At 43.2% G+C, this 25,531-nt stretch overlaps 1 protein-coding gene across 1 annotated transcript; it reads right to left on the bottom strand.

Moving 5' to 3' along the window:
• Positions 1 to 24,116: 24,116 nt before the first annotated feature.
• Positions 24,117 to 24,878, bottom strand: LOC139419208 (uncharacterized). Its single transcript, XM_071169189.1, has one exon. It carries the CDS (start codon positions 24,876 to 24,878, stop codon positions 24,117 to 24,119), a length of 762 nt encoding a protein of 253 aa, XP_071025290.1.
• Between the last annotated feature and the right edge of the window lie 653 nt (positions 24,879 to 25,531).

Raw genomic sequence — 25,531 nt, forward strand, 5'->3', positions numbered from 1 at the left:
GAGAAAGCTAATTATAGAAATCTGAGAAATAGACCGTTTGGCCAAACGCAGGGCTATTTCTGCATGGCGCGTTTCAGACGCGGGTAGGCTCGGTCATTATTAATTTCTCGAGCGAGGACAAAGAGCCAGCCGATTGAAATTCAGGAGATATAAGCTTGACCAGCGATATATATCTCTGTCTCTCTCACGAGTAGACCAAGTTTGCCGCGTGTTCCGGTTAAAACATTGTCAAAAAACACCGAAAAGGGTTTGAACATAATACGTTATAAGTAAAACCTTTTCCTTGCAAAGGGAATCCTGTGTGTTAAATTTTCAGGCACAAAGGAGGGTTTAGCTTGCATGCTAAAGCTAACAAGGGAAAATAGCCATTTTGTTTTCTTGTGCTACGTTGAAATTCCTCCGCCTTGCGGAACCGAAGTCCCGCTCCGGATAGGTCCCTTTGATTTCAGCATGTGAAATCATTGACCGCTGACGTGTGCCCAGGATATTCCTTCATGAGGAATTATTCAGGTCACACTTACGTCATTATGGGTCAGCAGGGTAGCCTAGTGGTTAGAGCATTGGACTGGTAACTGGAAGGTTGCAAGTTCAAATCCCTGAGCTGACAAGGTACAAATCTGTCGTTCTGTTGCTAGGCCATCATTGAAAATAAGTATTTTTTCTTAACTGACTTGCCTAGTTAAATAAAGGTAAAATTAAAAAAATAAAAATACCAGACGGATATCAATGTCTTATCCAATTGAACTAATAAGTGTAAATCTGGCCATTAACATTCTGAAATAGATATTTTAAATAATATCCAAATTGATGAGTTTTCTAAATAAGACATTGTAAACTTTTTCCAAACTAACCTAGATGAAGTAACTTCTCAGGTTAATTCAAGTTTAATTCCCAAATTGCCTATACAGGTCTGATTTATCATTAAATTGGTCAAACAGTAACATTTGGTTTTTGCAAAACCATTTAGTAATCCAGTACTTATCCAGAAGCCCCGCCGAGCGGGAATCCCATGTGGCTTCGGCCTTAGGGAGAAGTGTACCACAATGTTGAATGTTCCCAACATTTGATCTACTGTTTACACTTATGATATCCAATCAATGGAGATTGTATGGATTATCTTCTCATTGAATTTAATAAGTTCAATTGTTGAACATAACTTAATGTTCTTCTAATCAAATGAGACACTTTTAAACTTCTCATATTAACCTAGATGAAGCAACTTCTCAGGTTAATTCAAGTTTAATACCCAGATAGCCTACCCAGGCAGGATTAATCAATGGCATTGATTAATTAATTCAATTTGCTTTTGCATTCATTCACGTCCAACTTCCAAATTGCTGGTACAGTACTGATAGTTCGTCAACATCTATAAATAGATTAAACTTGTCTTTGCAGTTTCCAATGAATTCCAAACCCAAACTTTAGAATAGGAACATTTTTCCTCAACATTTTTCTAATGTGCAAGCTATCAAAGGTGGTCACCACTTCTCTTCTAATTAGTGAACCTCCACCCATAAAAGGATTGATCTCTGACCTCAGCAGCGATACCAACCCTAATTATGCCATTAGCGAAAAAATCAACCATCAAACACAGGCTTTGTGACGGTTCTCACCACTTTTGCACTGATGTATCGCCATAAAAATGTGGCATCGGTCCAATAGCACAGTAAGCATGTGCCAGACATGGGGGGACAGGTGGAGAGAACTGAGCAACTACTGACAAAAGCAGGAAATGAAAACATTCTGCTAGTCGAGGAACTGCATTTGAAATCTGAACAATTAAAAGTAATTGCAAATACTTATGACGATGAATGAGCACAAAATCTTCAAAAAAATCGTTGTCTCCAGGAACAACTCAATTTAGCCAAAACTAAATACGATGTAGTCCACTCCAAACTAGATACATCTGTTGAGTTATCTACAAACAGGAGCTCGCAATTTGATAACATGCAGGCAGTTTTGTTGAACGTTACTCAGAGTAACACGGTTCTACTCAAAATTATGCAGACCAAATACAATCAATTGATGAACACAATGACTAAGTTGGATGAAAAATCAGCAGAACTCATTGAAGTCGCTGACCAAATGAATGATGAGAGAACTCGGGTGATGAAGATGGAAATCTTGATTTCTATGCAAGCGGAAGAAATCTCCTCACTGAATCTCTTGCTCCGTATTCGAGACCTCTATCTGCAAACCATGACAGATAAGTTTGAGACCGAAAGGAGCAAGTGCGACACTCACATGTCCAAAAGCAGTACTCTAAGCGCTCAAGTGGACTCTGCAATGCCGCAGAATACCACCCTTAGGTACCATCTGGAGGAAATCCAGAATGGTCACGCTCCTCAGCGTGACTACCCATCCAAGCAACCAGAGCCCTGTACTCAAAGGAGTGAAGACGATAGGTTTCAGACATTGCCTCCATTAAGTGTCCCTCAGTCTTCTCCTCTTGGCCTTTCGGCCCCACTTTCCCCACAGGATGAAGCCAACCCTCTCCGCCCACTTGATGTGGAATACCTTGACAAACTCGTCAAGAATTTCCCCACCTTTGACCCCGTTCCAGGTCAGCCAAACGATACTGAGAAGTTTCTAGCGGACATAGAGGACGCATTGGATGGCTACCCGAACGCTACGGGTTCTGACAGGGTTTACCTGTTGCAGCGAACGTCGAATAGACATGTGACGAGGTTAATTTGTCTACAACAGCAAAGCGTGCTAAATGACTACGCTAAACTTGCCACAGCTTTGAAATTAGAATTCAGTGGTTCTGCGACCCACAAACACGATAGCTCACCCACAAGTTTACTATCATAGGCTTCGTTCAGCTTACTTTGGCCTACTCACTGAAACAGGCATGGAAGACCTGTTACTATTTAAACAAATGTTCCTGTCGAACATGTATCCCAACTTTATTACCTACTTGGGCTCTGCCGCCCACGTTGGCTTGCCTATCTTACAACTCAGAGAGCTTGCAAGCACAGCTTTTGAGGCATCAAAAGCTCGCAACGCTAAGAGCCCTGACCACTCGGTTTTGAAGTTTGACCAGGAGCACTCACTCCAGTTAAAGGGTGCATTATCAGGTATTGGAGCATCAAGAGATGACGCACAACAACAGTTTCTAGCATGAAACCATGATTCCAATAACCTCCGCTGTCGAAATAACTGTAAAGCACGTCACCTTCAAAATGACTACCGCTACAATCGAAGAACTAAAGCGAGAAACATTTGAGAAAAGGGTAAACTATATGTCACAAGGACTAGACGGGCATTACCGGACACCAGGTCCGCAGGAATTAACACCCATAGAAAGGACGTTAAAATTCAAATCTCTCCCGCTCTCACTCGAGTCCCTATCCAGGGCCCGCTTGATCAAGAAACAAGCCCACAGGCTTTGTCTATAGACTCTGATACAAAGGTTGCGAAGAAAATGGTCAAACGCTTCGTCAAAGCCAAGCCCAATCAAAATCGGAAAAGTTGATCTGCTTCCACCTTGAACAGAATTGACACATCACGTCGTTGCGAACGACCGCTCCACTTTGTGGGGAATATGTCCACTAAACACGAATCGAAACGACCATACCTGGAAACAGTCCTGGAGGACTGCTTAACTTGGCATGCGCTAATTGATTCGGGTGCGACAATATTACTCAACTCTCAAACATTGTTGGATGATCTAAAAAGGGCTTCGAAGCCAACTAAACGTTGGTTAAAAGTGGAACGATGCGACACTACACTTCAAGGGGTCACTTAGACCACCTCACCTCTCACATTGAGAGTCATGCTGAAACTACACGTCAAGGACGTATCACTAGTTCACCCTGTGTATGTTACCAGCCTCGAAACTGTACACCTGCTACTTGGAGCAGACTTGATGGATCGGTTACTCCCATCGATGGATTGGAAAACCAACCAGGTATGGTCACAGGCTACAGGCCTTCTTCACCGACCACACTGTCTCCCCCTAACGCTAGCTGCAACGCAGTCATTCATCCCTTTGGAAAAATACGTTTTTGAAACACTTGGTGCAGAATCCGATCCAAGGAGATATTACGATCTCTCGATACATTCCGTTAGCCAATCTGATTGACCATTCTTTTCATGATTTCTAGCCAGCTGTCTCTGTGAATGAGCAACTTCCCTCCTCCTTGCAGTTGTGCAATACGGTAGTTGAGATGAACTTCTCTTGCCCTTCTGACACTTACGCAAACACTGCGGCCGTCTCAGCAAGAAAAACATTGATGCACAGAGTATACTCTGCTTCCGATGACACAACTTCCGCTTTGTGGGGGACTGTCAACCCTTACAATGACACTAATGGCGTCAGTCCAGCAACTGACCCGATGACTCCCACTGGTGAAACACTTTGCGATATCACAGACCGACATCCTCGTCTCAGTTTGCAGGTACTGAAGAGGTTGCCACATGCGGACCCTGTGGTGACTGACAGACCTTGACAGCCACTGAGGGTGTTGAAGCACAAACACCAGGATATTTGGTTGAAAGGTTACAGCCACTCACAGAATAACTCTGCCACTGACAACTCGTACATAGGGTCCGAACTTTTCGTTTGCGCCTCGGATACCAACACCACCCGCTGGTGAGGGGATCCCGAGACACAAAGGGGGGGAATAGTAGCCCAGACCCATGATGAGCCTCATCGAGGCCGGTGGGGGGGGGGGGGGGTCGAGACTACGGACAACACCGTACGAGGCCGCCAGAGCATTAATCAAATCTAGTTGTAAACTCCCCTTTGAGAACAGTGAGGAGCAGACAGGCCACTAGCCGGGGATTATCTTAGAACACATCTAAGATAGTACTGAGGTGTATCACACTGGTCGTAAAGGAAGTCCAGTGGACTTGGCCACCTTCAAAAGCAATGGCAACAATAATCATTCCTTGCCATGTGTTGTAGTCACTACAAGACAACTAGTAAAATGCTCTAATCATGTGTTCCTATAGGATAACATTTCAGAATAAATCGGTAGGACAACTGGACCCCTTGAGTACCAGTACCAATACCACAGTCAGTCCAGCAAACACTCAGTAAGAGGATTAGTAACCTCACAAGTTAAATTGCTTTTGATAACAGCGACATAGGAGTCCCTCAGAGTGCAACACGGGGAAGGGAATCTCCATTGCACTCTTCCAATGGTTACACACGCCACTAATAAATAGAACCCTCCGTTCAGGAGAAAAGTTATTAGAGTCATGAACCACGATCACACCACGTACTACTGGTCTAATACTTAAAGAGTACTTCCGTCATGAGGTTAGCTCCTCCTTGGATAGCATAGCTATGAAGTATACTTCTTCATACCTACCGCCACTACAATAGTGGAAGACAGTGACTGGTAGTAAAACCACTACAGACTCCCGCGATACCAATTCTGACTGACCTCCAGGCATTGACCTGAAAATTACCTGACTACGTCAGACTCATTCTGAACAAGTTGTAATCTGCCGGGATACTTGGTTTCCTTCCCTTGACATGTGTGCTTGTGTAAGCATAAACTCACATGCACAACGGAACATCCAATTAGGATTTATGCTAGGATCACTTAAGGGTTCGAGTAAAATACCAGCCTTAGTAAAGTTGAACATTTATATTGAGGCCTTTAGCTCTACAGCTACAGCATTCACCAGTTTTCTTCTCAGAAGTCCATAGGTCATCCCTGTAGACTGTCCAAAACTAGTGCCTTACAGCTGTAGACTTATCATATAGTTATCAACTTAGGATAGTTCCCTAAGCAACACCCCGCAAATTAGGAAAGCCCTAGATATGACATTAGACAATGCCATGATAGGGTCATTTTGCCAAGACCATGGACGTAGATAGAATACAGTCCAATTAGATGATTAAGAAGGCTAATCTGAAAACAAGGCTCCCTAAATTTTATCCGCATATCGATTGCACGACCCGGGCTGGCAAAACCCTGGATCATTGTTATTCTAACTTCCGCAACGCTTATAAGGCCCTCCCCTGCCCTCCTTTCGGAAAAGCTGACTCCAAATCCATTTTGTTGCTCACAGCTTATAGGCAGAAACTAAAAGGAAGCACCCGTGCTCAGGTCTGTTCAACGCTGGTCCGACCAATCGGATTCCACGCTTCAAGATTGCTTCGATCACGTGGACTGGGATATGTTCCGCATAGCGTCGAACAACAACATTGATGAATACGCTGATTCGGTGAGCGAGTTTATTAGCAAGTGCATCGATGATGTTGTACCCACAGCGTCTATTAAAACATTCCCCAACCAGAAACCGTGGAATGATGGCAGCATTCTCGCAAAACTGATAGAGCGAACCACTGCTTTTAATCAGGGCAAGGTGACCGGAAACATGACCGAATAGAAACAATGTAGCTATTCCCTCCGCAAGGTAATCAAACAAGCTAAGCGTCAGTATAGAGACAAAATAGAGTCGCAATTCAACAGCTCAGACACGAGAGGTATGTGGCAGGGTCTACAGTCAATCACGGACTACAAAAGAGAACCAGCCCCGTCGCGGTCCACGATGTCTTGCTCCCAGACAAACTAAATAACTTCTTTGCTCGCTTTGAGGACAATACAGTGCCACTGACACGGCCCGCTACCAAAACCTGCGGGCTCTCCTTTACTGCAGCCAATATGAGTAAAACATTTAAACGTGTTAACCCTCGCAAGGCTGCGAGGCCCAGACGGCATCCCCAGCCACGTCCTCAGAGCATACGCAGACGCAACCAGCTTGCTGTTGTGTTTACGCACATATTCAATCAATCCTTATCCCAGTCTGCTGTTCCCACAAGCTTCAAGAGGGCCACCATTGTTCCTGTTCCCAAGAAAGCTAAGGTAACTGAGCTAAATGACTACCACCCCATAGCACTCACTTCCGTCATCATGAAGTGCTTTGAGTGATTAGTCAAGGACCATATCACCTCTGCCCTACCTGACACCCTAGACCCACTCCAAATTGCTTACAGCCCCAATAGGTCCACAGAAGATGCAATCACAATCACACTGCACACTGCCCTAACCCATCTGTACAAGAGGAATACCTTTGTAAGAATGCTGTTCATCGACTACAGCTCAGCATTTAACACCATAATACCCTCCAAACTCGTCATTAAGCTCGAGACCCTGGGTCTCGACCCCACACTGTGCAACTGGGTCCTGGACTTCCTGAGGGGCCGCCCCCAGGTGGTGAGAGTAGGTAACAACATCTCCACCCTGCTGATCCTCAACACTGTGGCCCCACAAGGGTGTGTTCTCAGCCCTCTCCTGTACTCCCTGTTCACCCACGACTGCATGGCCATGCACGCCTCCAACTCAATCATCAAATTTGCGGACGACACTACAGTGGTAGGCTTGATTACCAACAACAACGAGACAGCCTACAGGGAGGAGGAGGTGAGGGCCCTCGGAGTGTGGTGTCAGGAAAATAACCTTACACTCAATGTCAACAAAACAAAGGAGATGATCGTGGACTTCAGGAAACAGCAGAGGGAGCAGCCGCCTATCCACATCGACGGGACAGTAGTGGAGAGGGTGGAAAGTTTTAAGTTCCTCGGCGTACAGATCACGGATAAACTGAAATGGTCCACCCACACAGACAGCGTGGTGAAGAAGGAGCAGCAGCGCCTCTTCAACCTCAGGAGACTGAATAAATTCAGCTTGTCACCAAAAACACTCTCAAACTTTTACAGATGCACAATCAAGAGCATCCCGTCGGGCTGTATCTCCGCCTGGAATTGCAACTGCAATTCGCCCACAACCGTAAGGTTCCCCAGAGGGTAGTGAGGTCTGCACAACGCATCACCGGGGGCAAACTACCTGCCCTCCAGGACACCTACACCACCCGATGTCACAGGAAGGCCAAAAAGATCATCAAGAACAACAACCACCCGAGCCACTTCCTTTTCACCCTATCATCCAGAAGGCAAGGTCAGTACAGGTGCATCAAAGCGGGGACCGAGAGACTGAAAATCAGCTTCTATCTCAAGGCCATCAGACTGTTAAACAGCCATCACTAACATTGAGTGGCTGCTGCCAACATACTGACTCAACTCCAGCCACTTTAATAATGGAAAAATTGATGTAATAAATGTATCACTAGCCTCTTTAAAACTTCTTAGGGCTGCAATCCCATTAATGGGATCGATATGACGACAGTCAGTGAAAGTGCTGGGTGCCAAATTCGAAACAACAGAAATCTCATAATTAAAATTCCTCAAACATACATGTATCTTATATCGTTTTAAAGGTCATCTTGTTGTTAATCCCACCACAGTGTCAGATTTCAAAAAGGCTTTACAGCGAAAGCACCACAAAAGATTATGTTAGGTCACCACCAACTCAAGGAAAAACACAGCCATTTTTCCAGCCAAAGAGAGAAGTCACAAAAAGCACAAATAGAGATAAAATGTATCACTAACCTTTGATGATCTTCATCAGATGACACTCATAGTAATTCATGTTACACAATACATGTATGTTTTGTTTGATAAAGTTCATATTTATATAAAAAACATCTCAGTATACATTGGCACGTTAACTTCACTAGTTCCAAAAACATCCGGTGATATTGCAGAGAGCCATTATTTTACAGAAATACTCATAATAAATGTTGATGAAAATACAATTGTTAGACATGGAAATATAGATAAACCTCTCCTTAATACAACCGCTGTGTCAGATAAAAAAATAAACGTTACGGAAAAAACAAACCATGCAATATTCTGAGAACGGCGCTCAGAATTATTATTTTTTTATCCGCGATGTTGCGGTCAACAGAAATCAGAAATAACATAATAAATATTCCCTTACCTTTGATGATCTTCGTCAGAATGCACTCCCAGGAATCCTAGTTCCACAATAAATGTTTGATTTGTTCGATAATGTCCATTGTTTATGTCCAAGTAGCTACTTTTGTTAGGGCGTTTAGTACACAAATCCAAATGCTTGTCCAGCCGAACATCGAACGAAAACTTCAAAAAGTTGTATTACAGGTTGTAGAAACATTTCAAACTACGTATAGAATTAATCTTTAGGATGTTTTTATCATAAATCTTCTATAACATTCCAACCTGAGAATTCCATTGTCTGTAGAAAAGCAGGACGCTATCTTGTGAAATGTGTGTGACCAGGTCCTGGCTCTCTGCCAGACCACTGACTCAAAGAGCTCTCATCCAGCCCCACATCACAGTAGAAGCCTCATTCAAGTTTCTAAAGACTGTTGACATCTAGTGGAAGCCTTAGGGAGTGCAACCTAACCAATATCCCACTGTGTATTCAATAGGGGCTGGGTTGAAAATCGATCAACCTCAGATTTCCCACTTCCTGTTTGGATTTCTTCTCAGGTTTTTGCCTGCCATATGAGTTCTGTTATACTCACAGACACCATTCAAACAGTTTTAGAAACTGCAGAGTGTTTTCTGTCCAATACTAATAATAATATGCATATATTAGTAACTGGGACTGAGGAGCAGGCCGTTTACTCTGGGCACCTCTGGGCACTTTTCATCCAAGCTACTCAATACTGACCCTGCAGCCATAAGCAGTTAAACAATGCCACTTTATATAATGTTTACATACCCTACATTACCTATCTCATATGTACTGTATATACTGTACTCTATACCATCTACTGCATCTTGCTTATGCCGCTCGGCCATCACTCATTCATATATTTTTATGTACATAATCTGTCATTCCTTTACACTTTTGTGTATAAGGTAGTTGATGTGAAATTGTTAGGTTAGATTACTTGTTAGATATTACTGCATGATCGGAACTAGAAGCACAAGCATTTCGCTATACTTGCATTAACATCTGCTAACCATGTGTATGTGACAAATAAAATTCATAAATTTATAAAATTCATTTTACCAAATTTCTATCAGCATATTAAATGTGCAACCAGAGGGAAAAAACTCTGGACCACCTTTACTCCACACACATAGACGCATACAAAGCTCTCCCTTGCCCTCCATTTGGCTAATCTGACCATAATTCTATCCTCCTGATTCCTGCTTACAAGCAACAATTTAATTAAGAAGCACCAGTGGCTAGATCAATAAAAAAAAGTGGTCAGATGAAGCAGATGCTAAGCTACAGGACTGTTTTGCTATCAAAGACTGGAATATGTTCCGGAACTCTTCTGATGGCATTGAGGAGTATACCACATCAGTCACTGGCTTCATCAATAAGTGCATCGATAATGTCGTCCCCACTGTGACCATACGTACATACCTCAACTGGAAGCCATGGATTACAGGCAACATTCGCACTGAGCTAAAGGCTAGAGCTGCCGCTTTCAAGGAGCGGGACTCTAACCCGGAAGCTTATAAGAAATCCCGCTATGCCCTCCGACGAACCATCAAACAGGCAAAGCGTCAATACAGGACCAAGATTGAACCCTACTACACCGAATCTTACGCTTGTCGGATGTGGCAGGGCTTGCAAACCATTACAGACTACAAAGGGAAACACAGCTGGGAGCTGCCCAGTGACACAAGCCTACCAGACGAGCTAAACAACTTCTATGCTCACTTCGAGGCAAATAACTCTGAAACATGCACGAGAGCACCAGCTGTTCCGGAAGACTGTCTGATCACGCTCTCCGCAGCCGATGTGAGTAAGACCTTTAAACAGGTCAACACTCAGTCTTCAGTGACATTTTCAACCTCCCCCTGTCGGAGCCTGTAATACCAACATGTTTTAAGCAGACCACCATAGTGCCTGTGCCCAAGAACACTAAGGTAACCTGTCTAAACGACTTCCGACCCTTGGCACTCACGTCTGTAGTCATGAAGTGCTTTGAAAGGCCATAGCTTACATCAACACTATTATCCCAAAAACCCTAGGCCCACTCCAATTTGCATACCGCCCCAACAGAGCCACAGATGATGCCATCTCTATTGCACTCCACACTGGCATGGGCCCTCAGTTTTGGCATGGGCCCTCAGATCCTCAAAAGTTCTACAGCTGCACCATCGAGAGCATGATTGCGTGTTATGGCATCTACAGAGGGTAGTGCGAAAGGCCCAGTACATCACTGGGGCCAAACTTCCTGACATCCAGGACCTCTATACCAGGCAGTGTCAGAGGAAGGCCCTAAAAATTGTGATAGACTCCAGCCACCCCAGTCATAGACTGTTCTCTCTGCTACCACACGGCAAACGATACCGGAGCGCCAAGTCTAAGTCCAGGATGCTTCTAAACAGCTTCTACCCCAAGCCATAAGACTCCTGAACATCTAATCAAATTGCTACCCAGACTATTTGCATTGACCCCCCTATTTTACACCGCTGCTACTCTCTGTTGTTATCATCTATGCATAGTCACTTTAATAACTCTACCTACATGTACATATTACCTCAACTAACCGGTGCCCCCACACTTTGGCTCTGATATCAGAGAGCAAACAGTGTTTCAATTTGTCACTTTGTTCTTAAAGGTCAGTACCTGTCTAGCCTGCCAGACGTTTGAGAGGGTGAAGACCGCTTATGTTCACTAATGCCTGGAGCCAGAAATCTGTTGATTTGAGAGGTAAAACATTTGGTCGTTTTTAAAATATTTTTTTTTACAATTCGTGATTGGTAAAAACAATCTAAAACAACACATAAATCCACAATGCTTTAGGCTAGAAATGAGAGGTAAAATGCCAAAGGAAGACAGGACTCATCGATTATTATGATAAAAGGTTGAGATCTCCTGTTGTGTTTAAGTCCTGTTTGATATTTATTTCTCACTGGAACATTCCTATGAAAATGTTAGGTGATGACCTATTGAGACTGAACTTCTTATGGCTGGGGGCAGTATTGAGTAGCTTGGATGAATAAGGTGCCCAGAGTAAACTGCCTGCTACTCAGGCCCAGTTGCTAATATATGCATTTTATTAGTCGATATGGATAGAAAACACTCTGAGGTTTCTAAAACTGTTTGAATGATGTCATCTGATGAAGATCATCAAAGGTTAGTGATACATTTTATCTCTATTTCTGATTTTTGTGACTCTTTGGCTGGAAAAATGGCTGTGTTTTTCTGTGACTAGGTGCAGACCTAACATAATCGTTTGGTGTGCTTCGTCGTGAAGCCTTTTTGAAATCGGACACTGTGGTGGCAATAACAACAAATTTATCTTTAAAATGGTGTAAAATACTTCTATGTTTGAGGAATATTATGAGACTTCTGTTGTTTTGAATTTGGCACCCTGCACTTTCACTGGCTGTTGTCATATCGATCCCGTTAGCGGGATCTAAGCAATAAGAAGTTTTAAGGGAACATTCTCTGAAGTTGTGAGAATGTGTGTTGTTAGCCGGGTTATCAGTAGTAATAAGGATCTCCCTACCAGGGTTACCCACTTCACTGGCTATCTCTTGACTCTGGATGAAGGTATATATCTTCAACCTGAGCATGTTACGAAGAGCCTTTGGCAGCCATGGAGGTGTCTTCTTGAATTCACCTAATCTAGTCCTCTCAGGCTTCCAATAGTCTTCCCTCTGTGTGTCCATGACAAGTCAAAACGTCATAATGTATGTAAAAACCTTTAGTCATTTTGTTCCATATGCTTATCTGAAGCTGAGCTCAAAGATAAACGTGACACTTCAGTACAATCCATTGAATCAGTAGTGCACTGGGCCGCTTGTCATCGCAGTAGTGAGTGTGCCTATTTTTCTTATGCTGGCATCAAGGACAACACCCTGTCAGATTACTGTGCCATTGTTACTGAAGATAACATTTCTCCCACAGGATGTCTCTGTGTGAACATATTTATTTTTCATTTCCATACAAACCAATTTTTTTCATTTACTTTGGCGGAATGCAGGGGCGGACAGGGACAAGAATTCTGCATTTTATCTACACTAGCCCACAGCTCTGCACATTGCTAACTCAACCCCCACATCCCCACTCAGCACCATCATCCTACCACTCACCTAGCTGGCCACCAACCATACACACACCCCATCTCTAAACATACACCCTACACCCTGACCCTACTCACCCTACTTAGACACAGGCAGTAGTGCTGACACATACTATTGGGAGAACAATACAGCGTTTCTGAACTGTTTCTGTACCAGTGACTGATGAAACATGGTCCTCCTCCTCTTTTTTTAACCAGCTCATGTTCACATCAAATACAATATGTAAAAACACCACTGGAGATACAACTCACCACTATAACTGGGTCTCTTTTCTAGACATTTTGTTTGCCTCCCTGTTGTGTTGTCTCTCTGCGCTTCTTTTGTTCTCTGTCTGTCTGCCTGTCTGATTAAGTCGTATATCTTATAAAAGCTAAGGACTTGGGCCATAATGCAAATTAGTGCCTGTCATGTGTTCCCCTGAATCAACACCTACCCTACGTGTTAATTACTATGACAGGGCTCCAGACTAACATTTTCCACTGGTGTCACTAACTTTTACAGTTGGTGGCACTGGCACTGGCACCAGCCAATGATTAGGCTACTACCCATGAGACCTATAGGCCTATGTCCTCGGGAATGTCCGGTACGCATTTTGCGTGCACGCCTCTCCTTATCTCAAAGCCTTAACACATATCTTGCTTGTAAAATAGTTGGTATTGATCTAAATATTGAGAGTTGAGAAATAATACTAACAGAAATCTGAAACCCTCCTGTTTTGGACAGGGACAAGTGTACGAAGATTCCAAAGTTTTTCCTGCAATTGCATTTTGAAATGTTATATGATCAAAACACGTTTTTCTCAAGGGCATGGGGGAGAGGAGAGTGGCTCGCTCATTATAGCAGCAGGCTCCAATGAAACAGGCACAGGGCCAGGGCACACACTCTCATTACAGGAATCATGAGGATAATACACTTTACTGTGACCAAATCATGTTTCAGTGGCCGTTACCCACTGATCAGCCAAAATCTCATTATTGATTAGTATAATAGAGAAATTAATAAGTAAAACAAATATATTTGTTATTATTTATTGTCACCTTTAAAAAAATGTTTTATATATTAAACATATATTTGTGTGTGTTAATTTCGACCAGCCCACCCAACAAAAACAATAGTCCAGCCCATTTGGCATTTGCCAGAATTGCCAGATGGCCAATCCACCCCTGGCAGAAAGAATTATTCTTATTTTTTCTCTCTCTCTTTTCTCATTTGGCTCTTAACAGATAAGAGGATATTCATATTTTGTCTTTGCAGAGTAAAAAAATTATGAAGTCAATTAAAATGCAGCCATGCTTTTTCTCTGTGGAAGAGCCTTTTGTTGCGTCAAATTATCAAGCTGGGCGCTCACACAGACACAAAACAGGCCTGGTCTGTCTTTCTCCATGTTAATTCCTACTCTATTATTATTCTCTCCCTGCTTTACAAGACAGGAGCTTGTCCAACACTGACCTATGTTTTGTTAATATGCATGAATGCAGTTGTCACACATAATTTATTCAGCTGTTGTTACAATATATAAAATATTGAAATTATAAGGTATTCTGTACAGTTCATGCAAATATGTATGTATGTATGTATGTTCTATAGCACATACTGTATGTATTTCTGCAATACAGAAATTTTTAAATTGTGATATAAAAAAAACCTCTTAGATGTTAAGTCCCCCATTAGGGGGACTTTGAGCTCTCGAGACCGGTTCCGACTGACATTTTGGTGTACAAAGCGCTCTGTGAACGTAGTAGGGTCCCTAGCCATATAATGCCAGAAAGCCCCATCTGTCTGCTCTCCCCTTTTACTCTCTTAGCGGAACTGACTTTAAGTGTCAGGTTTCACATCCTACATTTGCATAGGGAGTGACATATCACATTTTCTGGCTTATCCAGACAAAAAATTGATTTACTCTTCCTCTAGGCTGGTGAGCCCAGCCTCTGGCATATGAACGGTGAGTGCGGTTACATGCACACAATAATATGATTATTGTGGATAGCCAGATTAGTATAATAGTTTGTTTAAAACGTTTACATGCTTTGCAAGAAAATCGCCATTCAAAATAAACGTTCTACCACAGCGAACATGTTATTTTTGGGTACCATATTTGAATCTGACTTCGGACAAAACATTTGGAACACATTCCCTAATATTGAGTACCCCCTTTTTCCATCAGACAAGGTGTCGAAAGTGTTCCACAGGAATTCTAGCCCATGTTGACTACATTGCTTCTCACAGTTGTGTCAAGTTGGCTGGATGTCCTTTGGGTGGTGGACCATTCTTGATATACACAGGTAAATGGTTGAGAGTGAAAAACCCAGCAGCGTTGCAGTTCTTGACACACTCAAACCGGTGCGCCTGGCATCTACTACTATACCTCGTTCAAAGGCACTTAAGTATTTTGTCTTGCCCATTCATCCTCTGAATGGCACAGATACACAATCCATTTCTTTAACCTGTCTCCTCCCCTTCATCTCCACTGATTGAAGTGGATTTATCAAGTGACATCAATAAGGGATCATAGCTTTCACCTTGATTCACATGGTCAGTCTGTCATGAAAAGAGCATGTTCCTAATGTTTTGTACACTCAGTGTATAGTTTGTGTGTGAAAACCACCCATAAATTCAGTTGTTCTGAACACACTTCACACTCGCTAAAGAGGGAGGCTCGCTCAACTGGTGCTAACACATTCGCAGATCAAATACATCGCTGGAATGCGATTAAGGTGCCTACATGTCTTAATAATTCAAAAGATTTCTCAGAAAACCAGGTGTTTTATTCTGCGTATGCTTACTTCGATTTTTCACCACACCGATTAAGAAAAGCAGAGTAAGCTGTTTACATGACTATTGCATAATATGCCTACTGCCACAGTTGAATATTGAATTAGTAGTCTGCATGTAAACATACTCAGTGTAGCGGATCCAGCCATTGTGGTTTCATCTCGCTGTGATATTCTCAGCAGGATTTGGAGCTCTCAAAAATACAAATAATTTAATCGAATTTAAACAATACCACTTCAAATCAAATCAAATTTTATTTGTCACATACAGTGGGGAGAACAAGTATTTGATACACTGCCGATTTTGCAGGTTTTCCTACTTACAAAGCATGTAGAGGTCTGTAATTTTTATCATAGGTACACTTCAACTGTGAGAGATGGAATCTAAAACAAAAACTCAGAAGATCACATTGTATGATTTTTAAGTAATTAATTTTCATTTTATTGCATGACATAAGTATTTGATCACCTACCAACCAGTAAGAATTCCGGCTCTCACAGACCTGTTAGTTTCTCTTTAAGAAGTCCTCCTGTTCTCCACCTGTATTAACTGCACCTGTTTGAACTCGTTACCTGTATATAAGACACCTGTCCACACACTCAATCAAACAGACTCCAACCTCTCCACAATGGCCAAGACCAGAGAGCTGTGTAAGGGCATCAGGGATAAAATTGTAGACCTGCACAAGGCTGTGATGGGTTACAGGACAATAGGCAAGCAGCTTGGTGAGAAGGCAACAACTGTTGGCGCAATTATTAGAAAATGGAAGAAGTTCAAGATGACGGTCAGGGGCATCAAGTGAGGCATCAATGATCATGAGGAAGGTGAGAGATCAGCCCAGAACTACACGGCAGGACCTGGTCAATGACCTGAAGAGAGCTGGGACCACAGTCTCAAAGAAAACTATTAGTAACACACGACGCCGTCATGGATCTAAATCCTGCAGCGCACGCAAGGTCCCCCTGCTCAAGCCAGCGCATGTCCAGGCCCGTCTGAAGTTTGCCAATGACCATCTGGATGATGCAGAGGAGGAATTGGAGAAGTTTATGTGGTCTGATGAGACAAAAATAGAGCTTTTTGGTCTAAACTCCACTCGCCGTGTTTGGAGGAAGAAGAAGGATGAGTACAACCCCAAGAACACCATCCCAACCGTGAAGCATGGAGGTGGAAACATCATTCTGTGGGGATGCTTTTCTGCAAAGGGGACAGGACGACTGCACCATATTGAGGAGAGGATGGATGGGGCCATGCATCGCTAGATCTTGGCCAACAACCTCCTTCCCTCAGTAAGAGCATTGCAGATGGGTCGTGGCTGGGTCTTCCAGCATGACAACGACCCGAAACACACAGCCAGGGCAACTAAGGAATGGCTCCGTAAGAAGCATCCCAAGGTCCTTGAGTGGCCTAGCCAGTCTCCAGACCTGAACCCAATAGAAAATCTTTGGAGGGAGCTGAAAGTCCGTATTGCCCAGTGACAGCCCCAAAACCTGAAGGATCTGGAGAAGGTCCGTATGGAGGAGTGGGCCAAAATCCCTGCTGCAGTGTATGCAAACCTGGTCAAGAACTACAGGAAATGTATGATCTCTGTAATTGCAAACAAAGGTTTCTGTACCAAATATTAAGTTCTGCTTTTCTGATGTATCAAATACTTATGTAAAATGCAAATTAATTACTTAAAAATCATACAATGTGATTTTCTGGAATTTTGTTTTAGATTCCATCTCTCACAGTTGAAGTGTACCTATGATAAAAATTACAGACCTCTACATGCTTTGTAAGTAGGAAAACCTGCAAAATCGGCAGTGTATCAAATACTTGTTCTCCCCACTGTACACATGGTTAGCAGATGTTAATGTGAGTGTAGCGAAATGCTTGTGCTTCTAGTTCCGACCATGCAGTAATATCTAACAAGTAATCTAACAACTCTATCTTGGTCACAGACAGACAAAATCCCATCGTTTTTAAAGCTCAAATTGTAATGAGTATGCACACATGTGAATGGTATTTATGCGCCTTTCAGTGGACTTTTAGGATAAAATTCTCTGACGGTGTCACGCCCTGGCCATAGAGAGGCTTTTTATTCTCTATTTTGGTTAGGCCAGGGTGTGACTAGGGTGAGCATTCTATGTTCTTTTTTCTATGTTTTTGTATTTCTTTGTTTTTGGCCGGGTATGGTTCTCAATCAGGGACAGCTGTCTGTCGTTGTCTCTGATTGAGAACCATACTTAGGTAGCCTTTTCCCACCTGTGTTTTGTGGGTAATTATTTTTCCGTTTGTTCACCTCGGTTGCGTCACGGTCTTTGCTGGTTACCTGTTTGTTTGTCACTTTCACTAAAAGATGTGGGACTACAAGCACGCTACGCCTTGGTTGATTTATGACAGAGTTTGAGGATAGCGAGCGTGGCAGACGGCAGTTATATGAAATAGTGCCAATATTTTACTGTCACTAAGTGTGATCATATTTATTTAACACTTATAAGAAATGTGAAATCTTATAGTAATTAATTTATAATTTGATTGTTACTATATTTAGAAACCATTACCCTATTGCCCCTTTGTTGAATTGTGATAAAGTCATGATTATTTTCAGAACATTTGTCCGATCTATTTGAGCTTGTGCCCTCAAAAGTGAGAGCACCTCAGCAATTTATAAATATTTTTACCAGAAAGGGAAATAAAGTTTATATATGCAACAGGATCAGTTATTGTTTATGGTCATCTCATGAAAAATCATTACGTTTGGGTATGTCTATTTAAGTGGAAATAAATGTTGCCCTATCATTCAACTGGTTAATAGTTATATCAGAGTATTGATTGACCTTATATCAAACTGTGTGTTAAACCAGTATGGGGAGTGTACATTGGAGGGGAGGATAAGGGTGAAGGATTGGAATGAACTTAACAATAGATAATAACAAGGGGCCCATTTTGAAACAATATGTAATCTTCAATGAGAACATTATTGGCCTAACAGTGCTCTCATTCCCCCTTTTCCCCCTCTTTCCCCCTCTTTCCCCCTCTCTTCTTCCTCACTATCTCCCTCCTTCTCTCCCACTGTTTCTCCCTCCCTCCCTCATCCTCCCTCCACCCCTCCTTCCCTTGTCCTCCCTCCCTACCAAGTCCTTCCTCAATCCTTCCCTCCCTATCTTCGTCTCTCCCGCCCTCCCTCTCTCCTAAATCCTGCCATAGGTGGTTTAGTGACAGAGCACAATTTAGTGACAGAGCCCAATCACTTTACCAGACAACAAAAGCTGCCTGTCCCACAGGTCATCATTAAACCCTGTTGTCTGTAGTCTCCTGGCCTCTGAGCTACAGTAGCTCCACCAGATAGACATATGATGCAGACAGGGGTTCAATAACTATTTGAAATCTTTCAAATACTTTGAGCATTTTCTCTAGCCCACTTGGAGTGCCAGCTGGGCGGGGTTTAAAGCATTGTGACTATTCTATTGGCCCATTAAGCCAGGCAAGCTCAATCAAGAAAATACTTTTTAAACCCAGGTCTGATGGCTAGGGCCACACTGCTCTGCTCTAAGGTGAACAGCCTTGAAACATCCCATAATAGAGCGGCTGTGGCTGGCCTGGAACAGACTGACAGATCGTGATGAGTACATTGTTTTGTAAGGAGAAGCACACTTCTTGACATTTTCTGTCCAGGGCTCTGTACTGAAGCTGTCAGGAAGAAATGCTGAAATGACTCACCTTGGCTCATGGGAGAGTTTCTGCCATAAGAGAACGATCTCTCCCACCACATCTTGCTTGATAGACATAATATAATGTTTTCACCATCACTGTCAAATCAATAGATTCTAATTACAACCTTATGTTGTCAGATTGTTAGAAGATTGTTCCAACAATTATCACATCAAGGTGCAACATAATTCCATAGCATCAACAACATCATTAGTCCTGTCCCCCGTCCCCCCAGACAGTAGAGACACTGACTTTCTTGAAAGTCTAGACAAGCGCAAAGAATTACCTTTCCAAGCTTTAATCAAAAATAATAACGTTGTTGCCCTGTGAAGTCATGTTGCGTATTATTTCCAGTGACTAATCAGTAGCTAAGGGTCATAGTGAGTCCTGAGTCTCCTGATCCTGGTAAATCTGTATGCGTGGACTGTTAGACCGTTTCTGACTAATTACTGTAGCTGTTATGAGCGACCCACCTAATTCATCACTCCTCTGAACATTTAATTAGCTGGTAGGCCCAGCGCAATTAAGCTCTGAATTAGGACAAATTGAACTGCAAGCCAAGTAGCTTGAAGGACACACCACATCACACCATGTCCAAATATGATTTCAGCTAGGAAAACCTTTACACCATGTCGTAGCCTGACTCAAAGTCATCTGAGCCAGATGAACTGTCTCCATCTCGTAAGTGAAGACAGTTTATTTATTTATCTACTAATCTTTACATACAACTTTATTTTAAGATTATCTGGAAAAAGTTATTACATGATCAGTTCAACAGTTATCCGTCAATTTTGTTATCCAGCAATTTATCAAATTATCTGGTTTAATTACATTCTACAAGAAAAGGTTCTTACATTATTGAACGTTATTACATTATCTGGTGTTATTACATTGTCCATTGTTACAGTCCCCAAAGAGATTACGTCTCTTACAAGAGAGACCTGGATCAAAGTACCAGCAGCATGTTTTATGTTACTTAATCATTTCTTAATGGGTAAAACCTCTCAAAGTTGAAGTCGGCTACGTGAGTGAGTTGTTACATTAATGCACAGAGAGATACGAGACAGACAGAGATGTTCATTATTGAACCAGTCATTAGTCTGCTCAGGTAAGATAATGGATCAACTGATCCAATTTAGATGTCTTGGTTCAAACAAAAAAAGGATCCTTTCACATCCTCTCTGTTCTGTTGAGCCCTAAATGTTGATGTCTAAAGATTTACAGTAATTTCAGATCCTTTGGTTGGTAATTAAGCATCTTTGGCACTATCACAGGGCAGTCAGGGAGATCCAAAGCCTGCAGCAATGTTGGGAGAAATTAGCTAAAATGCCCGATTGACTCCCGAGGACAGTCATATACAGAAGGAGGGGAGCAATCTTTATCTTTCATCCCCACACTGGAAATGGGAGTGGATCAACAGCTGAACATATTCATAAAGCGAAAACAAACAACTCAGACAGCCACTTGCACTGATCCTGAGGGAATAACGGAACTAAAAGGAAAATAGTCTGTTAGAAATGGTTCAATGAGCTAGGATACTGTACTATAACTGGATTCATGTCTAAACCAAGCTCTCAACCATGTCAATAAGTGTTGGGCTGTGGCTGCAGCTTCACCAGAGCTAAGTCAGGCTAAGTTCTGCTCTCCACCACAAAACCAAACCACAAAGAAGCACTCATTCAGAATGCAACACAGGCTTGGTTTTGCTTCAGCACTCCCTCTTATACCCACTGTCTTTTTGAGTACAATCGTCAGTGTGGATGTTAATGTGTGGATCTTGTGGCTTGTGCTCAGTAAATTATACCTGCAGTGGATTTAAAAAAAATCTGGTTCTGTAGCAGCATAGCTTTGTCACTCAAACACATTAAGGGCAAACCAAGAGGCTCTCCCAAACCAAAAAGTTCTCTTTTCTCTGAATCTGTTTGTATGTGAGTGTTGTTTTGTGCTTCCCTGTGTGTTTATGTCTGAATGGGATAAATGACCTGTTAAACTGCATGATTTTAGCCCTCTCAATTTCATAGCGAGGAGAATAAGCTTATTTTATAGTGGAGTGAAGTGTACTATTTCTCTCCATAAATAATACAAAGCCTGATAGTGTAAATCAAATCAAATAAAATTTTATTTGTCACATACACATGGTTAGCAGATGTTAATGCGAGTGTAGCGAAATGCTTGTGCTTCTAGTTCCGACAATGCAGTAATAACAAGTAATCTAACTAACAATTCCAAAACTACTGTCTTGTACACAGTGTAAGGGGATAAAGAATATGTACATAAGGATATATGAATGAGTGATGGTACAGAGCAGCATAGGCAAGATACAGTAGATGGTATCGAGTACAGTATGTACAAATGAGATGAGTATGTAAACAAAGTGGCATAGTTTAAAGTGGCTAGTGATACATGTATTACATAAGGATACAGTCGATGATATAGAGTACAGTATATATGTATGCATATGAGATGAATAATGTAGGGTAAGTAACATTATATAAGGTAGCATTGTTTAAAGTGGCTAGTGATATATTTACATCATTTCCCATCAATTCCCATTATTAAAGTGGCTGGAGTTGAGTCAGTGTCAGTGTGTTGGCAGCAGCCACTCAGTGTTAGTGGTGGCTGTTTAACAGTCTGATGGCCTTGAGATAGAAGCTGTTTTTCAGTCTCTCGGTCCCAGCTTTGATGCACCTGTACTGACCTCGCCTTCTGGATGATAGCGGGGTGAACAGGCAGTGGCTCGGGTGGTTGATGTCCTTGATGATCTTTATGGCCTTCCTGTGACATCGGGTGGTGTAGGTGTCCTGTAGGGCAGGTAGTTTGCCCCCGGTGATGCGTTGTGCAGACCTCACTACCCTCTGGAGAGCCTTACGGTTGAGGGCGGTGCAGTTGCCATACCAGGCAGTGATACAGCCCGCCAGGATGCTCTCGATTGTGCATCTGTAGAAGTTTGTGAGTGCTTTTGGTGACAAGCCGAATTTCTTCAGCCTCCTGAGGTTGAAGAGGCGCTGCTGCGCCTTCTTCACGATGCTGTCTGTGTGAGTGGACCAATTCAGTTTGTCTGTGATGTGTATGCCGAGGAACTTAAAACTTGCTACCCTCTCCACTACTGTTCCATCGATGTGGATAGGGGGGTGTTCCCTCTGCTGTTTCCTGAAGTCCACAATCATCTCCTTAGTTTTGTTGACGTTGAGTGTGAGGTTATTTTCCTGACACCACACTCCGAGGGCCCTCACCTCCTCCCTGTAGGCCGTCTCGTCGTTGTTGGTAATCAAGCCTACCACTGTTGTGTCGTCCGCAAACTTGATGATTGAGTTGGAGGCGTGCGTGGCCACGCAGTCGTGGGTGAACAGGGAGTACAGGAGAGGGCTCAGAACGCACCCTTGTGGGGCCCCAGTGTTGAGGATCAGCGGGGAGGAGATGTTGTTGCCTACCCTCACCACCTGGGGGCGGCCCGTCAGGAAGTCCAGTACCCAGTTGCACAGGGCGGGGTCGAGACCCAGGGTCTCGAGCTTGATGACGAGCTTGGAGGGTACTATGGTGTTGAATGCCGAGCTGTAGTCGATGAACAGCATTCTCACATAGGTATTCCTCTTGTCCAGATGGGTTAGGGCAGTGTGCAGTGTGGTTGAGATTGCATCGTCTGTGGACCTATTTGGGCGGTAAGCAAATTGGAGTGGGTCTAGGGTGTCAAGTAGGGTGGAGGTGATATGGTCCTTGACTAGTCTCTCAAAGCACTTCATGATGACGGATGTGAGTGCTACGGGGCGGTAGTCGTTTAGCTCAGTTACCTTAGCTTTCTTGGGAACAGGAACAATGGTGGCCCTCTTGAAGCATGTGGGAACAGCAGACTGGTATAGGGTAGATGAGAATTTCCCACACTGCTTAAATAAACTATAACACCTTGTTTTTCCATTCATTCAACAAGCATTATTTAAATGTATACATATGATTTCCTGCATAGCTGTTGCTGCTCTCATTATAAACAAAGTGTCCATGCTTACAGCAGTACAGCAAAAACATTTTGTTGAACTCAAAATCAATGCATTTGTTTACCCCACTTTACCAGATATATTTTAATCAGATGCTGCTATATTGCCTGTCTTACTACAATTCTACAAAGATGAAATAGAAGAGTGGCTGCCTTTTTATAGTATGAGTCCATTATAAGAGGGGAAATTTGGCACTGTTCCCTGGTTGGCATTAAGATAAAGAATTTCCGGAGCCCTCCTGGAGGCGGAAGCTATCCCAGGTCATTCCCAGGGTTCCGCTGTGCTTTGAACTGGGTTGGACTAATGAGTGCTGTGTGGAAAGGAGTGTGTGGCCTTGCTGCACTGTGGCCCTCCACCAGGCCTACTCAACCAGGCCTTCAGGGTTCTGTGGAATCCATGTTAGGCCCCACGTTTTGCCCTGTGTGAGGCTCCAGCTCACACTGCTTTTTCAGCAGTTATATGCAAATCCACCAAGTCCTTTACCACGGCTCCATAGGGGCCTGTGGGGCTCCATTTAAGGCCCTCTAAAAGGCACTGTTAGGATGCCTGTTAGGAGCCTCTGAAAGGCCACAGCCCACCCAGCAGCCACAGTAGGTATGTGATGAGGCTAGGGCAACAGTCTTGGAGAGAGGAGGGCAAGGATCGATAGCACTATCCCATTCCTGGGTGCTGATTATGTGATACACTGCACTGACTGTGAGGCTTTGTAAAGTAGAGGATTGCTCAGTTTGCCCCTGCATGCTCCTCTCACAGAGGTACTAAAGGAGCATTGTCTTAACTTCAACATACATTGAGGATTCAGGGAAGTTCAAGGTGGGGGTTAGGGTGGAGGGCTGTGGAGGGAGGGTTGTAGAGGGGTGTGGGGGGTAAGACGGGGTAAAGAGGTTATGAGGAGGAGGGGGTGTGGAGGGTAGGACAGTGGGATGAGGTGACGAGGAGGAGGAGGTGTGGAGGGTAGGACAGTGGGATGAGGTGACGAGGAGGAGGAGGTGTGGAGGGTAGGACGGTGGGATGAGGTGAAGAGAAGGAGGAGGTGTGGAGGGTAGGACGGTGGGATGAGGTGACGAGGAGGAGGAGGTGTGGAGGGTAGGACGGTGGGATGAGGTGACGAGGAGGAGGAGGTGTGGAGGGTAGGACGGTGGGATGAGGTGACGAGGAGGAGGAGGAGGTGTGGAGGGTAGGACGGTGGGATGAGGTGACGAGGAGGAGGAGGTGTGGAGGGTAGGACGGTGGGATGAGGTGACGAGGAGGAGGAGGAGGTGTGGAGGGTAGGACGGTGGGATGAGGTGACGAGTAGGAGGAGGAGGTGTGGAGGGTAGGACGGTGGGATGAGGTGACGAGGAGGAGGAGGTGTGGAGGGTAGGACGGTGGGATGAGGTGACGAGGAGGAGGAGGTGTGGAGGGTAGGACGGTGGAATGAGGTGACGAGGAGGAGGAGGTGTGGAGGGTAGGACAGTGGGATGAGGAGGGCTAGAGACTACTAGAGTTAATAAACCATTAGCCTGTGGTGCCAGAGTCATGTTGGTTCAAATAGTTAATTTATGGATCCCTGTTATAGTAGGCTAAAGAAGGGAAAGAGATGGAGGAGTTGGTATTTGGCATCTGTATGGTTATGGTATATAAATGTCTCCAGTAGGGTGCTTACAGGATTTGACTTGTATTTAATGTTATTCCTAGTTAAATAAAGGTTAAATAAAAAAATAATATAAATAATCCTATCTCAACTCTGTGACATTTGCCAGGAAAGCAATGTGCATTGCCTTTCACTGGGAGTTAGTGCCTTATACACTACGCTTAGCTAGCGATTAGTGCTTTTTGAGGTCGTTTCCGTTTTGGTTCGATAATTATTTTAGACATTAAATGCACTATGCATTATGTGGGTTTAATGCTGTAACAACACAAAATAAATAATTCAATACAAGTCCCATGATGGTAGTGTTACTGCTTATCACTTATTAACAATAATTTATTCACATTACTTAACTTTAATAAAATATTTCATTTGTATATACATTTGTTTTATTTGATGACTTAATTTCATCCCAAGTCATCATCTCATCTCTATAGAGCTGCTGCTTATGCTGTCTGACATTTTACATGACATTTATATTTTAGTCATTTAGCAGATGATCTTATCCAAAATGAGGAACAATTAGAGTTAAGTGATGAGCAA

The sequence above is a fragment of the Oncorhynchus clarkii genome, chromosome 10 (genome assembly GCF_045791955.1).
Source record: "Oncorhynchus clarkii lewisi isolate Uvic-CL-2024 chromosome 10, UVic_Ocla_1.0, whole genome shotgun sequence".
Lineage (NCBI taxonomy): Eukaryota > Metazoa > Chordata > Actinopteri > Salmoniformes > Salmonidae > Oncorhynchus > Oncorhynchus clarkii.